A 16,620-nucleotide genomic window follows, 5' to 3' on the forward strand; every position below is an offset into this window, starting at 1 on the left:
TTTAGCCCACTAGGGTACATTCCCCTATCATTTCCTTGTAACCATATCTATTTGTTTCTTTGTGTGTGCATTTCTGTGATTATTTAGTTAGTTAATAAACAAATGATTGAGACAATTGATGTATGGATGACTCATAGTGAAGACTGGGTTCGTGCAGATAACAAACAAAAAGAATAATTCATTAATTAGAAGACTAAATTATCAGTAAAACAAGCTTTTAATTTGGTTCTGATTGGGCACGGCCTTTGAACTAAGCTCATGGGGCATTTATAAATTATATTCTTTAAGAATCAATGGCTAATATATGATTCATTTTAAAGTAAAAAAATGATGTACCAATTCTGGATTGCCCCTTTAAGGGTTGAACTGCAGGTATGAAAACGTATCAAATGTGATTTGATGACATCAGTCTTATTTTGAGTGATGTGACATTTCAAATGAAGATATGATTGTTTCTGTCTGAATGTGGTGTCGTCTCTTCTTTCACAGCACATTCAGTATATGGGAACAAAAACAAACTACCAGACAGCAAAAACAAGTGTGAAAGTTTATTGTTTACCATATTGAATAATGAAATGTAAAAAACATATCAGATCTGGGGCTCAACATCTGCATGGTCAGATGATGTTTGATTTTATAAGCGGCAGGCTGCCTGAGTGCCTGTCAGCAGGCTATGGGGTGGATGCAGGGTTTGTGATGTGCGTTGGACTGCCCTCGGTTGGTCCACTTGGCCAGGAAAGCCCTGATCTCCTTGGTACGGATGCAGTAGATGAAGGGGTTGAGTAGGGGTGGCAGCAGACTGTAGAATAAGAAGAATACTTTATTAGCACACACACACACACACACACACACACACACACACACACACACACACACACACACACACACACACACACTTCCACCGACTCTGGATGGCAGGGGGGAGAAGGGAGAGGGTAAGAAAGGGACAGGGATAGGAGGGGAGGGAAGAAAGGGAGAGAGGGACAGGAATAAACGGAAGGGGGAGACAGGAAGGAGGGGAGAGGGACAGGATGGGAGACCACAGGAGGGGAGGGAAGAAAGGGAGAGAGGGACAGGACGGGAGGGGAGAGGGGGACAGGAGGGGAGGGATAGGAATGAAGGGGAGGGGGAGAAACAGACAGGAAGGGGGAGAGGGGGACAGAAGAGGAGAAGAAGGAAGACAGGGACAGGAGGGGTCTAGTTCAGATGGGGGAGCCCCTGGATGGATAGCTGTTTTTTGGATATGTGCCTTTCTCAAGGGCAAAACGGCAGTGGTAGTAATGATCTGACAAAATAGCCAGCTCATTCCACACTTTTGCATCAACCAGCCCGGGACTTGAACTACCAACCTTTGGGTTACCAGCCCACCTCTCTAATCTGTGGTCTACCTACCTGGAGAAAATGGCGAGGCTGATGCGGAGGTCAGGGGTCGTGGTCAGGTTGGGGATGAAGGGTGTAGCGTTCACTATGAAACGGGGGATGTAGTAAATAAGGATGATACAGCCCTGAGTAGCACAGGTAGAGAAGGTCTTCGCCCGGCCCTGGGTTAGAGAGGGGAGAGTAGTGGGTTAGAGGAAAGGTTTAGTTTAGATAAGAATGATACAGCCCTGAGGAGCAGGTAGAGAAGGTCTTCAGCCTGCCCTGGGTTAGAGAGAGGAAAGTGTTCTCAGTGGGTTAGGGTTAGTAGAGAATAGTTAAAATTAAGGACAGAGACAGGACAGGACAAGCAATGTGTTATTTAAAGTTGAAATGGTGAACCTGGCAGTCCAGGTTTAGTGCAGAGGAGGCTCCTCAGATGAGGATGGGGAGGAACATACTCCTCAGTTAATTTCTAAAAAGAATATAGTGAAACATAAAAAAGGTATAATTTTTAGATAAAACTGTAGTAAATATATTCACTTCAGCAAATATTTGATTACAGCACACTGTTTTGTAATGAAGGTCTACAGTAGCCTCAACAACACTTTGTATGGTAGCACGGAGGTGGTATGGTAGCACGGCTAGTTTCCGTCCTCCTTCGGGTACATTGACTTCAATACAAAATCTAGGAGTCTCATGGTTCTCACCTCCTTCCATAGAGTTACACAGTAATTATGACAACTCCTGGAGGACGTCCTCTTGCAGCATAAACTGACATTGTCCACCAAATCAAAGGATCAGAGAATGAATCTAGTACTGAAAGCATAAGCTACAGCTAGCGAGCACTGCAGTGCATTAAATGTGGCGAGTTGTTGACTCAAAGAGAAAAAGAGAAAAATCTTGAGCAATTTTGAACAAATGAAGGAGAAGCAAGAGAGAGAGAGAGAGAGCTAGCTATATTTCATGTATTTTTTTTACTTTCATTTACTTAGCTAGCAAATGAAGCTAGCTACTTTAGCCTACTCAAAAACCCAGCTCAAACAAAGAGAGATGCTATGTTAGCTAGCTCGCTATGGCTATCCAACACTGGCACTCTTCCAAGTCAATGTAACCTTTTGATCGTATTAATTTATTGCCACCGGGTCCCTCCGATGTAACTGCTAAACTGCTTGCTGACTGTAGACTGTTGTGCATTATTGTAGCGGGTTTACTAACACGCGAAATCTAGTAGCTATGTTGACTATGACATTAGCTAATATGGTGACAAGGATGCAGGCGGTGTGTAGCAGTTAGCGGTTATGAAATGAAGGGTGGCTTGAAAGCAAAGTGATCATGCTGTTTGCATTTGGCTGCTGTCAAAGTGATCTGTGTTTGCGTGTGATCAGGGATGACTTCATCACGTCGATTCTGTTGAAAAACATTTATTAAAAGGAAGCAAACAGAATGAAATGGGGATAAACATACCTGAATTTGTCCAATAGAAACTCTCGTTTACAACAGTTGGACTAATGATTACACCCTAGATCAACTAGACGCAGGCAAGAGTGTGCAAGGTGGTATTCAATGTCACTGTCAGCTTGATTACTCCAATTTCTCTCGACCTGTGTAAACTTTCATTCATAGGCTATGTGGTAGCAACCTCCTGTTGGGTATAGGGAGAATTAGAGTATCATGTGAAGTAGCCTAAACCTATTGATGTTACGTTGAGCTCATAATAGAAATAAGACCATGCTCATAAACATTTAGTGGTGGGGTCACACACCCCTCCTCACACACCCCTCCTTACCCCTCCTCCTAACCAGCCCCCTGCACCCCACACCCCTCCTCACACACCCCTCCTCACACACCCCTCCTCACACACCCCTCCTTACCCCTCCTCCTAACCAGCCCCCTGCACCCCACACCCCTCCTCACACACCCCTCCTCACACACCCCTCCTTACCCCTCCTCCTAACCAGCTCCCCTGCACCCCACCTTACCCCTCCTCACACACCCTTCCTTACCCCTCCTCCTCACACACCCCTCCTTACCCCTCCTCCTAACCAGCCCCCTGCACCACACACCCCTCCTCCTCACACACCCCTCCTCCTCACACACCCCTCCTCCAAACCAGCCCCCTGCACCCCACCTTACCCCTCCTCCTCACACACCCCTCCTCACACACCCCTCCTTACACCTCCTCCTAACCAGCCCCCCTGCACCCCACACCCCTCCTCCCACTCAGCCCCCCTGCACCCCACACCCCTCCTCCCACTCAGCCCCCCTGCACACCCCACCCCCACACATCCAGCATTCTGACCTGTGGGTTAGCCATGCGCATCACTGTGAAGATGATGTTGACGTAGGAGAAGACGATGAAGCCAAAGGGGAGAAAGAGAACGACCATGGCTAGTGAGAAGGATAGTCTGCTCTGGGACGAGATGTCAGCACACGACAGCCTGTTGAGTGAGTGAGTGGTTGGTTGATTGGTTGACTGAATTTATTTGATATTTAAAAAAAATACATATCCTGTATGCACATCAAGTATAATACAGTAAAGTCACTTTGGAGTCAAAGGTAATGCACTTTAAAGTGAATAGGGAGCAAATTGGGATTCGGACACTGACTGGTTGAGAGACGTGGTGTCGCAGTAGCAGTGGTTGATGCGGTTGGACCCACAGAAAGGCATCTGGGATGACTGGATGGTGGTGATGGCTGGAGATATCATGGCTAACACCCAGGACAGGGCTGTTAGGAGAGACATGGTCCTGTTGGTCATCAGCTCATTGTACCTGGTAGAGAGGGAGGGAGGGAGGGATGGGGAAGGTGAGAGGGGTGGAAGAGGGGGTAGAAGGCGGAGAGATGGGTGGGATAGGTGGTAAGAAAGAGAGAAAGAGACAGAGTTATCGGTGAGTTGCCTGCTGTAAAAGGTTGGTCGTTATCGTATTAACACATGAGAGGGAAATACAGGTTGTTACAGGTAGATATATCGACAGTATACTGAACAAGAACATAAATGCTAAAAACAACAATTTCAAAAATGTTACTGAGTTTCAGTTCATGCCAGGAAATAAATAAATTAGGCCCTAATCTCTGCTTTTCACATGTCTGGGTAGGAGCGCAGCCTTGGGAGGGCATGGGCCCACCCATTTGGGAGCTAGGTCCGCCCAGCCCTTTTTCCCCCCAAAGGGCTTTATTACAGACAGAAATACTCCTCAGTTTCATCCATTGTCCAGGTGGCTGGTCTCAGACGATCTCACAGGTGAAGAAGCCGGATGTAAGGGTTCTGAGTTGGCGTGGTTACACCTGGTCTGCGGTTGTGAGGACGGTTGGACGTTTGCCAAATTCTCTAAAACATATTTGGAGGTGGTTTATGGTAGAGAAATGAACAATCATTTCTCTGGCATCAGCTTTGGTGGAAATTCCTGCAGTAAGCACATCAATTGCACACTCCCTCAAAACTTGAGACATCTGTGGCATTGTGCTGTGTGACAAAGCTGCACATCATAGAGTGACCTTATATTGTCCCCAGCACAATGTGCACCTGTGTAATGATCATGCTGTTTAATCAGCTTTCTGATACGCCACACCTGTCAGGTGGATGGACTATATCTGCAAATTAGAAATGGTCACCAAATGGAATGTAAACACATTTGTGCACAAAATCTGAGAGAGATAAGCTTTTTGTGCGCGCTCTCCATAGCAGATGTGAGCAAGACCTTTAAACAGCTCAACATTCATAAGGCTGCGGGGCCAGACGGATTACCAGGACGTGTACTCAGAGCATGCATGGACCAACTAGCAAGTGTCTTCACTGAAATTTCCAACCTCTCCCTGACCGAGGCTGTATTACCTACATGTTTCAAGCAGACCACCATAATCCCTGTGCCCAAGATTGCGAAGGTAGCAAGCCTAAACGACTACCACCCCGTAGCACACATGTCAATAGCCATGAAGTGTTTTGAAAGGCTGGTCATGACTCACATCAACATCATCATCTAAGAAACCCTAGACCCACTCCAATTCACGTACAGCCCCAACAGATCCACAGATTACGCAATCTCAATCACATTCCACACTGCCCTTTCATACCTGGACAAAGGAACATCTATGTGAGAAGGTTGTTCTTTGACTACAAGCGTTCAACACCATAGTGCTCACAAAGCACATCCCTAAGCTAATGGCCCTGGGACTAAATACCTCGCTCTGCAACTGGGTCCTGGACTGTCGCCCCGCAGATGGTAAGGGTAGGCAACAACACATCTGCTATGCTGATCCCCTCAGGGGTGCGTGCTTAGTCCCCTCCTGTTTACCCACGACTGCATGGCCAAGCACGACTCGAAAACCATCATTAAGTTTGCTGACGACACAACAATGGTAGGTCTGATGACCGACAACGATGAGACAGCCTATAGGGAGGAGGTCAGAGACCTGGTCGTGTCTTGCCAAGACAACAACCTATCCCTCAATATGAGCAAGACAAAGGAGTGGATCATGGACTACAGAAAAAGGAGGGCTGAACAGGCCCCCATTAACATCGACAGGGCTGTAGTGGAGCGGGTTGAGAGTTACAAGATCCGTGGTGTCCACATCACCAACAAACTAACAAGGTCCAAACACACCAAGACAGTCTTGAAGAGGGCACGCCAACAACTTTTCCCCTTCAGGAGACTGAAAAGATTTGGCTTGGGTCCCCAGATCGTCAAAAAGTTCTACAGCTGCACCATCGAGAGCATCCTGACTGGTTGCATCACCTCCTGGTATGGCAACTGCTCGGCATCTACCTGTAAGGTGCTTGAGAGGGTAGTGTGTACGGCCCAGTACATCACTGGGGCCAAGCTTCCTGCCATCCAAGACCTCTATACCAGGCGGTGTCAGAGGAACCCCTAATATTGTCAAAAACTCCAGCCACCTTAGAAATATACTGTTCTCTCTGCTACCGCATGACAAAAGATATCGTAACGCCAAGTCTAGGTCCAAGAGGCTTCAAAACAGCTTCTACCCCCAAGCCATAAGACTCCTGAACATCTAATGAAATGACAACTTAGACTATTTGCTCTGCCCCCCTCTCTTTTACACTGCTGCTACTCTCTGTCATTATCTATGCATAGTCACTTTAATAACTCTCCTTAAATGCACATATTACCTCAATTACCTTGACTAACCGGTGCCCCCGCTCACTGACTCTGTACCGGTACCCCCTGTATATAGCCTTGCTATTGTTATTTTACTGCTGCTCTTTATTTATTTTTTTTAGGTTAAATTATTATTTATTTTTTAAACTGCATTGTTGATTAAGGGCTTGTAAGTAATAATTGTATTCGGATAAATAAAATTTGATTTGATTTGAATGATGAGACTCTCATGAACAAGATGGTGTTCTCCGTCTTGGGACTAGTCTGAAGTCGGGACAGACGATCTGCCAACTTCTGTCTTTAGGGGGTGAACAGTTTGGGCTACACACTAATCTGTGTAAAGGTGAGACTCTCAGGAACACAAACATGTCAGTTGTTTTCTCTAGGACACGCACAGGTCTCACAAGACTTTCTGAAGGTCCCCTGGTGTCACGTTCTGACCTTATTTCTTTTGTTATGTCTTTGTTTTAGGTTGGTTAGGGCGTGAGTTGGGTGGGGAGTCTATGTTCGTTTTTCTAGGTTGTGTTTATGTGTTTGGCCTGGTATGGTTCTCAATCAGAGGCAGGTGTTGTTAGTTGTCTCGGACTGAGAATCATACTTAGGTAGCCTTTTCCCACCTGTGTTTTGTGGGTGATTATTTTCTGTTCTATGTTTTGCTTCACCGTACAGGATTGTTCGTTTATCGTTTTATTGTTTTTGTTCAGTGTTCAGTATTCTTATTAAAACAATATGGACACTTACCACGCTGCGAATTGGTCCTCCTCTTCTTCCACCCACAACGAGTGTTACAGAATCACCCACCACCAAAGTACCAAGCAGCGTGGTAAGGAGCAACGCTATCTGGAGGAGGTGACAACATGGGACGAGATAGAAAGGTGGTCGGTCGACCAAGAGAGAGTGCCGGTGCCCGCCTGGGATTCTCTGGAACAGTGCGAGGAGGGATACCGGAGAATGGAGTTGGCACGGCAGCCAAGGAAGCCCGAGAGGCAGCCCCAAAAATGTGTAGCTAAGTCAGGTAGGAGACCTGAGCCAACTCCCCGTGCTTACCGTGGAGAGAGGTGGACCAGGCAGGCACCGTGTTATGCCGTGAGGCGCACGGTGTCCCCGGTGCACAAGCATAGCCCGGTGCATTACATCGCAGCGCCTCGTATCGGCCGGACTAGAGTGGGCATCAAGCCAGGTGACATGAAGCCGGTTCAGCGCATCTGGTCTCCAGTGCATCTCCTCGGCCCGGGGTAAATGGCACCAGCCCTATGCACGGTGTCCCCGGTTAGCCAGCACAGCCCAGTGCGGTCTGTTCCACCTCGCCGCACTGGCCTGGCTACGGGGAGTATCCAGCCAGGCAGGGTTGTGCAGGCTCGGTGCTCGAGACCTCCAGTGCGCCTCCACGGTCCGGTCTATCCAGTGCCTCCTCCACGCACCAGGCCTCTGGTGGCAGCCAGGCTCTCTCCGTCTCCTTCCTCCAGAGTCTCCCTCCTGCCCAGCGCTGCCAGAGTCTCCCTCCTGTCCAGCACTGCCAGAGTCTCCCCTCTGTCCTGAGCTGCCAGAGTCGACCATCTGTCCTGAGCTGCCACAGTTGCCCGTCTGTCCTGAGCTGCCAGAGTCGCTCGTCTGTCCTGAGCTGCCAGAGTTGCCCGTCTGTCCTGAGCTGCCAGTCGCCCGTCTGTCCTGAGCTGCCAGAGTCTCCCGTCTGTCCTGAGCTGCCAGAGTCTCCCGTCTGTCCTGAGCTGCCAGAGTCGCCCATCTGTCCTGAGCTGCCAGAGTCGCCCATCTGTCCTGAGCTGCCAGAGTCTCCCATCTGTCCTGAGCTGCCAGAACCACCCGCCAATAAGGAGCTGCCAGAGTCGCCCGTCACTCCGGCGCTGCCGGATTCTCCCACCTATCCGGCGCTGCCGGAATCTCCCGTCCGTCAGGTGCTGCCGGAATGCTAGGGTCCTGGAATGCTAGGGTCCCACTGCTGGGGTCCCCAGTCCGAGGTCGGCGGCGAGGGTCGGCCCTCTAAAGGCGCCACTGAGGCGGGGAAAGAAGCGGGCAACGACTATGGTGGAGTGGGATCCACGTCCCGTGCCGGAGCCGCCACCACAGACAGACGCCCACCCAGACCACCCCTATAGGTTCAGGTTTTGCGGCCAGAGTCCGCACCTTTCGGGGGGGGGGGATACTGTCATTCTGACCTTAGTAATTTTGTTTTGTCTTTGTTTTAGTATGGTCAGGGCGTGAGTTGGGTGGGCAGTCTATGTTCGTTTTTCTAGGTTGTGTTTATGTGTTTGGCCTGGTATGGTTCTCAATCAGAGGCAGGTGTCGTTCGTTGAGAATCATACTTAGGTAGCCTTTTCCCACCTGTGTTTTGTGGGTGATTATTTTCCATTTCAGTCTTTGCACCATTCGGGACTGTTTCGGTTTTCATTTTGATTCTCTTGTTCTTTTTGTATTTTGTATTCATTCTCATTAAAATACATTATGGATACGTACCATGCTGCGCATTGGTCCGATCTCTCCTACTCCTCCTCAGAAGAGGAAGAGGAAATCCGTTACACCTGGTACCAGTCAAAAAATTTATGGAATTATATATGGAAACTTTTTAGTGACAAAAATAAAGGGGTTAAATGCATGTAAAAAATATATATATATAAAAATGTTGCCTGATCTTGCTTTAATCTCTAAGACACTTTTTTCTTTGGTGGGGGGGGACTCGCTGCTGTTCCATGTAGTGAATATGTTATTCAATGCGTTTGTAGATTATAATAACAATAAGGACTATCTGTTGTTCCATGCAGTGAATCTGTTATTCAATGCATTTGTATGGGCTAATAACAGTAAGGACAAAACTAGGTTTTTCATCACATAAAAAAAATACTTTTACAATGTTTCAAGGGGTCTTAAAATTCTTACAATTCTAAATCAAACAGTAAATTGATCCTTGGTATGACCTTAAAACAGTTCAAGATAGCTTAGACAGGGTTTACACTGTCTAAGCTAAGGTTAAGGTTAGGGTTAGGTAGATCTATGTTAACTGAGAGGGTAGCAGATAGCCAGGTATTTGTCCATAGCTATGGACATCAGGATGAGAGAGTTAGGGTTAGGGTTAGGGTTAGGGTTAGGGTTAGGGTTAGGTAGATCTATGTTAACTGAGAGGGTAGCAGATAGCCAGGTATCGGTCCAGAGCCATGGTCATCATGATGAGAGAGTTAGGGTTAGGGTAAGGGTTAGGGTAAGGGTTAGGGTTAGGGTTAGGGTTAGGGTTAGGGTTAGGGTTAGGTAGATCTATGTTACCTGAGAGGGTAGCAGATAGCCAGGTATTTGTCCATAGCCATGGTCATCATGATGAGAGAGGTGAGTGCTCCAAAGTAGTGGATGAATTGTTTCTGTATCAGACACAGATAGAAAGAGATGCCAGCATCGTCCCACCAGTACCGAGCTATCACTTTGGGAAGGGCCACCGTGCAGAAGCCTGGGATATGGACAAGCAGCACAACATTTCAAAATGTAAATAAATATCAATCAATTGATTAGTACATTTTGTGGTGCTACGCAGATTGAAGAAGAGGCCACACATTTGAACAGGAAGTTTTATGGTCACATGTCCTTATATACACACATTTTAGCAGGATAACAGGATAACCCCAGGCTCAGTATCTTACCTATATCTGACAGAACCAGGCTCAGTATCTTATCTATATCTGACAGAGCCAGGCTGAGTATCTTATCTATATCTGACAGAACCAGGCTGAGTATCTTATCTATATCTGACAGAGCCAGGCTGAGTATATTATCTATATCTGACAGAGCCAGGCTGAGTATCTTATCTATATCTGACAGAGCCAGGCTGAGTATCTTATCTATATCTGACAGAACCAGGCTCAGTATCTTATCTATATCTGACAGAGCCAGGCTGAGTATCTTATCTATATCTGACAGAGCCAGGCTGAGTATCTTATCTATATCTGACAGAACCAGGCTGAGTATCTTATCTATATCTGACAGAGCCAGGCTGAGTATATTATCTATATCTGACAGAGCCAGGCTGAGTATCTTATCTATATCTGACAGAGCCAGGCTGAGTATCTTATCTATATCTGACAGAGCCAGGCTGAGTATCTTACCTATATCTGACAGAGCCAGGCTGAGTATCTTATCTATATCTGACAGAACCAGGCTGAGTATCTTATCTATATCTGACAGAGCCAGGCTGAGTATCTTATCTATATCTGACAGAGCCAGGCTGAGTATCTTATCTATATCTGACAGAGCCAGGCTGAGTATCTTATCTATATCTGACAGAGCCAGGCTGAGTATCTTATCTATATCTGACAGAACCAGGCTGAGTATATTATCTATATCTGACAGAACCAGGCTGATTATCTTATCTATATCTGACAGAACCAGGCTGAGTATCTTATCTATATCTGACAGAGCCAGGCTGAGTATCTTATCTATATCTGACAGAACCAGGCTGAGTATATTATCTATATCTGACAGAACCAGGCTGATTATCTTATCTATATCTGACAGAACCAGGCTGAGTATCTTACCTATCTCTGACAGAGCCAGGCTGAGTATATTATCTATATCTGACAGAACCAGGCTGATTATCTTATCTATATCTGACAGAACCAGGCTGAGTATCTTATCTATATCTGACAGAACGAGGCTGATTATCTTATCTATATCTGACAGAACCAGGCTGAGTATCTTACCTATATCTGACAGAGCCAGGCTGAGTATCTTATCTATATCTGACAGAACCAGGCTGATTATCTTATCTATATCTGACAGAACCAGGCTGAGTATCTTACCTATATCTGACAGAACCAGGCTGATTATCTTATCTATATCTGACAGAACCAGGCTGAGCATCTTATCTATATCTGACAGAGCCAGGCTGAATTATCTTACCTATATCTGACAGAGCCAGGCTGAGTATATTATCTATATCTGACAGAACCAGGCTGATTATCTTATCTATATCTGACAGAGCCAGGCTGAATTATCTTACCTATATCTGACAGAACCAGGCTGAGTATCTTACCTATATCTGACAGAACCAGGCTGATTATCTTATCTATATCTGACAGAACCAGGCTGAGCATCTTACCTATATCTGACAGAGCCAGGCTGAGTATCTTATCTATATCTGACAGAGCCAGGCTGAATTATCTTACCTATATCTGACAGAGCCAGGCTGAGTATATTATCTATATCTGACAGAACCAGGCTGATTATCTTATCTATATCTGACAGAACCAGGCTGATTATCTTACCTATATCTGACAGAGCCAGGCTGAGTATCTTATCTATATCTGACAGAACCAGGCTGATTATCTTATCTATATCTGACAGAACCAGGCTGAGTATCTTACCTATATCTGACAGAGCCAGGCTGAGTATCTTATCTATATCTGACAGAACCCAGCTGAGTATCTTATCTATATCTGACAGAATGAGGCTGATTATCTTATCTATATCTGACAGAACCAGGCTGAGTATCTTACCTATATCTGACAGAGCCAGGCTGAGTATCTTATCTATATCTGACAGAACCAGGCTGATTATCTTATCTATATCTGACAGAACCAGGCTGAGTATCTTACCTATATCTGACAGAACCAGGCTGATTATCTTATCTATATCTGACAGAACCAGGCTGAGCATCTTACCTATATCTGACAGAGCCAGGCTGAGTATCTTATCTATATCTGACAGAGCCAGGCTGAATTATCTTACCTATATCTGACAGAGCCAGGCTGAGTATATTATCTATATCTGACAGAACCAGGCTGATTATCTTATCTATATCTGACAGAGCCAGGCTGAATTATCTTACCTATATCTGACAGAACCAGGCTGAGTATCTTACCTATATCTGACAGAACCAGGCTGATTATCTTATCTATATCTGACAGAACCAGGCTGAGCATCTTACCTATATCTGACAGAGCCAGGCTGAGTATCTTATCTATATCTGACAGAGCCAGGCTGAATTATCTTACCTATATCTGACAGAGCCAGGCTGAGTATATTATCTATATCTGACAGAACCAGGCTGAGTATCTTATCTATATCTGACAGAACCATGCTGAGTATCTTATCTATATCTGACAGAACCAGGCTGAGTATCTTATCTATATCTGACAGAACCAGGCTGAGTATCTTACCTATATCTGACAGAACCAGGCTGAGTATCTTACCTATCTCTGACAGAGCCAGGCTGAATTATCTTACCTATATCTGACAGAGCCAGGCTGAGTATCTTACCTATATCTGACAGAGCCAGGCTGAGTATCTTACCTATATCTGACAGAGCCAGGCTGAGTATCTTATCTATATCTGACAGAACCAGGCTGATTATCTTATCTATATCTGACAGAGCCAGGCTGAGTATATTATCTATATCTGACAGAACCAGGCTGAGTATCTTACCTATATCTGACAGAGCCAGGCTGAATTATCTTACCTATATCTGACAGAGCCAGGCTGAGTATCTTACCTATATCTGACAGAGCCAGGCTGAGTATCTTATCTATATCTGACAGAGCCAGGCTGAGTATCTTATCTATATCTGACAGAACCAGGCTGATTATCTTATCTATATCTGACAGAGCCAGGCTGAGTATCTTACCTATATCTGACAGAGCCAGGCTGAGTATCTTATCTATATCTGACAGAGCCAGGCTGAGTATCTTATCTATATCTGACAGAACCAGGCTGATTATCTTATCTATATCTGACAGAGCCAGGCTGAGTATCTTATCTATATCTGACAGAGCCAGGCTGAGTATCTTATCTATATCTGACAGAGCCAGGCTGAGTATCTTATCTATATCTGACAGAACCAGGCTGATTATCTTATCTATATCTGACAGAGCCAGGCTGAGTATCTTATCTATATCTGACAGAACCAGGCTGATTATCTTATCTATATCTGACAGAGCCAGGCTGAGTATCTTATCTATATCTGACAGAACCAGGCTGAGTATCTTACCTATATCTGACAGAACCCAGCTGAGTATCTTATCTATATCTGACAGAACCAGGCTGAGTATCTTATCTATATCTGACAGAGCCAGGCTGAGTATCTTACCTATATCTGACAGAGCCAGGCTGAGCATCTTACCTATATCTGACAGAGCCAGGCTGAGTATCTTACCTATATCTGACAGAGCCAGGCTGATTATCTTATCTATATCTGACAGAGCCAGGCTGAGTATCTTACCTATATCTGACAGAGCCAGGCTGAGTATCTTACCTATATCTGACAGAACCAGGCTGATTATCTTATCTATATCTGACAGAACCAGGCTGAGTATCTTACCTATATCTGACAGAGCCAGGCTGAGCATCTTACCTATATCTGACAGAACCAGGCTGAGCATCTTACCTATATCTGACAGAGCCAGGCTGAGTATCTTATCTATATCTGACAGAGCCAGGCTGAATTATCTTACCTATATCTGACAGAGCCAGGCTGAATTATCTTACCTATATCTGACAGAGCCAGGCTGAGTATATTATCTATATCTGACAGAGCCAGGCTGATTATCTTACCTATATCTGACAGAACCAGGCTGAGTATCTTACCTATATCTGACAGAGCCAGGCTGAGTATCTTACCTATATCTGACAGAGCCAGGCTGAGTATCTTACCTATATCTGACAGAGCCAGGCTGAGTATCTTATCTATATCTGACAGAGCCAGGCTGAGTATCTTATCTATATCTGACAGAGCCAGGCTGGGTATCTTACCTATATCTGACAGAACCCAGCTGAGTATCTTATCTATATCTGACAGAACCCAGCTGAGTATCTTATCTATATCTGACAGAGCCAGGCTGAGTATCTTACCTATGTCTGACAGAACCAGGCTGAGTATCTTATCTATATCTGACAGAACCCAGCTGAGTATCTTACCTATATCTGACAGAACCCAGCTGAGTATCTTACCTATATCTGACAGAGCCAGGCTGAGTATCTTACCTATATCTGACAGAGCCAGGCTGAGTATCTTATCTATATCTGACAGAGCCAGGCTGAGTATCTTATCTATATCTGACAGAACCCAGCTGAGTATCTTACCTATGTCTGACAGAACCAGGCTGAGTTTCTTATCTATATCTGACAGAACCCAGCTGAGTATCTTATCTATATCTGACAGAGCCAGGCTGGTTATCTTACCTATATCTGACAGAGCCAGGCTGAGTATCTTATCTATATCTGACAGAACCCAGCTGAGTATCTTACCTATATCTGACAGAGCCAGGCTGAGTATCTTATCTATATCTGACAGAACCCAGCTGAGTATCTTATCTATATCTGACAGAGCCAGGCTGAGTATCTTACCTATATCTGACAGAGCCAGGCTGAGTATCTTATCTATGTCTGACAGAACCAGGCTGGGTATCTTATCTATATCTGACAGAACCAGGCTGAGTATCTTATCTATATCTGACAGAACCAGGCTGATTATCTTACCTATATCTGACAGAGCCAGGCTGAATATCTTACCTATATCTGACAGAGCCAGGCTGAGCATGATGATGTACATGGGTTTCTGCAGGCTGCGCTCCAGGGCAAACAGCACCACCAGCAGGATGTTCCCCACCACCGTGATCACATAGAAGAAGAAGAAGAACCAGGCCACCAGCTGGTAGAAGGATGGATCGAGCCCCGGGAAGCCCACGATCACAAACACTGACACACGCGTGTAGTTGCTTGGGAGCATACTGTATGGGGAGAGAATAGTATGGAGCGATCCCACATCTGCCACCAATGTACTGAGGAGAGAATAGTATGGAGCGATCCCACATCTGCCACCAATGTACTGAGGAGAGAATAGTATGGAGCGATCCCAGGGGCGTCATGCACTCCAAAAATCTGAGAGGGCACAAAGTTCTTGAGGGTGGTCTGGAGGGGTGCTAGATGTCTTTATTTTTCAAACACCTGAAACATCTTTTTCCTACAATCTAGAGGCATAATCATTTCTCTGCATATCTAAGCATACCTCTTGAGCTGTCTGTTTCCTGACTGGTATTTATATTTATTATATTTATAAAGAAACAACATATGCTTCTTTCCATCTCTGCTAAAATCTATGTAAAAGATTGAAAGGAATGGGATTCTTATTCAGCACATTTAGTTATTACTTGCTTTTCTAAAGTCTATCACCCTTGGCAGCAGGCATGCCAGCGAAGATGATTAGTTACACAAGCCTGAAATGGCTTCTTGGTAGCTAGTTATGAGGTTGGAAAATCTGAGCCAGCTAAAGCCAACTTCGTAACATTGGTAGGTGGCTAGGTGGTATTAAAAAGAAACAACAACGACAATGAATGAAAACACAAATTATTATAATAATTATTATTACAGGACAAATCTTGAGGGTGCACTGTGGCCCTGTGGCCCCTATGATGCCTCTGATCCCACTGCTGCCACCAATGTACAGAGGAGAGAATGATTGACAATACAACACCATTATGATAAAGAACATGCCATGGAGCGACAGGTAGCCTAGTGGTTAAGAGGTTGTGCCAGTAATCGTAAAGGTTTACCCGGTTGAACCCTCTAGCTGACTAGGTGAAACGTCTGTCGATGTGCCCTTGAGCAAGGCACTTAACACTAATTGTTCCGGTAAGTCGCTCTGGATAAGAGTGCCTGCTAAAATGTAAATGTAATTATGATAGACAATACACCATTGTTATGATAGACAATACAACATCATTATAATAGAGAATACACCAGACACAAGTTTAACTTGTACCTGAATAAGGGGATAACAGTTACTGAATGATGTTCGCTTGATTAAACAGTTAAAAAAGACCTTACAGTGTAATAACATGTATAATATAACATTACAGTATAATAACATGTATAATATAACATTACAGTATAACAACATGTAGAATCTAAAAGAACATGGTCATAACATAACAAACATTATAATGATAACATATAGATGTACCTCTCTTTCTGATGGTGGCCAGAGAATGGAGTTGCCTTCACACACGTTCTGATTTAAATACTATCGACAGGGGCTCCATCCTAAAGAGGGAGTGTGTGTGTGTGTATGTGTGTGTGTGTGTGTGTGTGTGTGTGTGTGTGTGTGTGTATGTGCATGTGATACTCTTGCTGTACAGAATGGGGATGATTCTGTGAC

The 16,620-nt window shown here is 45.1% G+C and overlaps 1 protein-coding gene across 1 annotated transcript; it reads right to left on the bottom strand.

Annotated features, from left to right (window-relative positions):
* Window positions 1-663: 663 nt before the first annotated feature.
* Window positions 664-15,192, bottom strand: LOC135543730 (putative gustatory receptor clone PTE01). The gene is made up of 6 exons (XM_064971091.1): window positions 14,976-15,192; window positions 9,747-9,924; window positions 3,966-4,130; window positions 3,659-3,797; window positions 1,393-1,541; window positions 664-799 (listed from the first exon to the last, which is right to left on the bottom strand). Exons 1-6 carry the CDS (start codon window positions 15,190-15,192, stop codon window positions 664-666), a joined length of 984 nt encoding a protein of 327 aa, XP_064827163.1.
* Window positions 15,193-16,620: the final 1,428 nt, after the last annotated feature.

The sequence above is a fragment of the Oncorhynchus masou genome, chromosome 8 (assembly GCF_036934945.1).
Source record: "Oncorhynchus masou masou isolate Uvic2021 chromosome 8, UVic_Omas_1.1, whole genome shotgun sequence".
Taxonomy (NCBI): Eukaryota; Metazoa; Chordata; class Actinopteri; order Salmoniformes; family Salmonidae; genus Oncorhynchus; species Oncorhynchus masou.

What these genes read in the sequence shown, in the direction of transcription:
- LOC135543730 (XM_064971091.1), bottom strand. Translation starts at nt 15,192, where the DNA reads ATGCTCCCAAGCAACTACACGCGTGTGTCAGTGTTTGTGATCGTGGGC. An exon ending in GCTATCTGCTACCCTCTCAG is followed by an intron (nt 4,131 to 9,746) that starts GTAACATAGATC and finishes CCTCTCTACCAG; the next exon opens with GTACAATGAGCTGATGACCA. An exon ending in TGCGCATGGCTAACCCACAG is followed by an intron (nt 1,542 to 3,658) that starts GTCAGAATGCTG and finishes TCTCTAACCCAG; the next exon opens with GGCCGGGCGAAGACCTTCTC.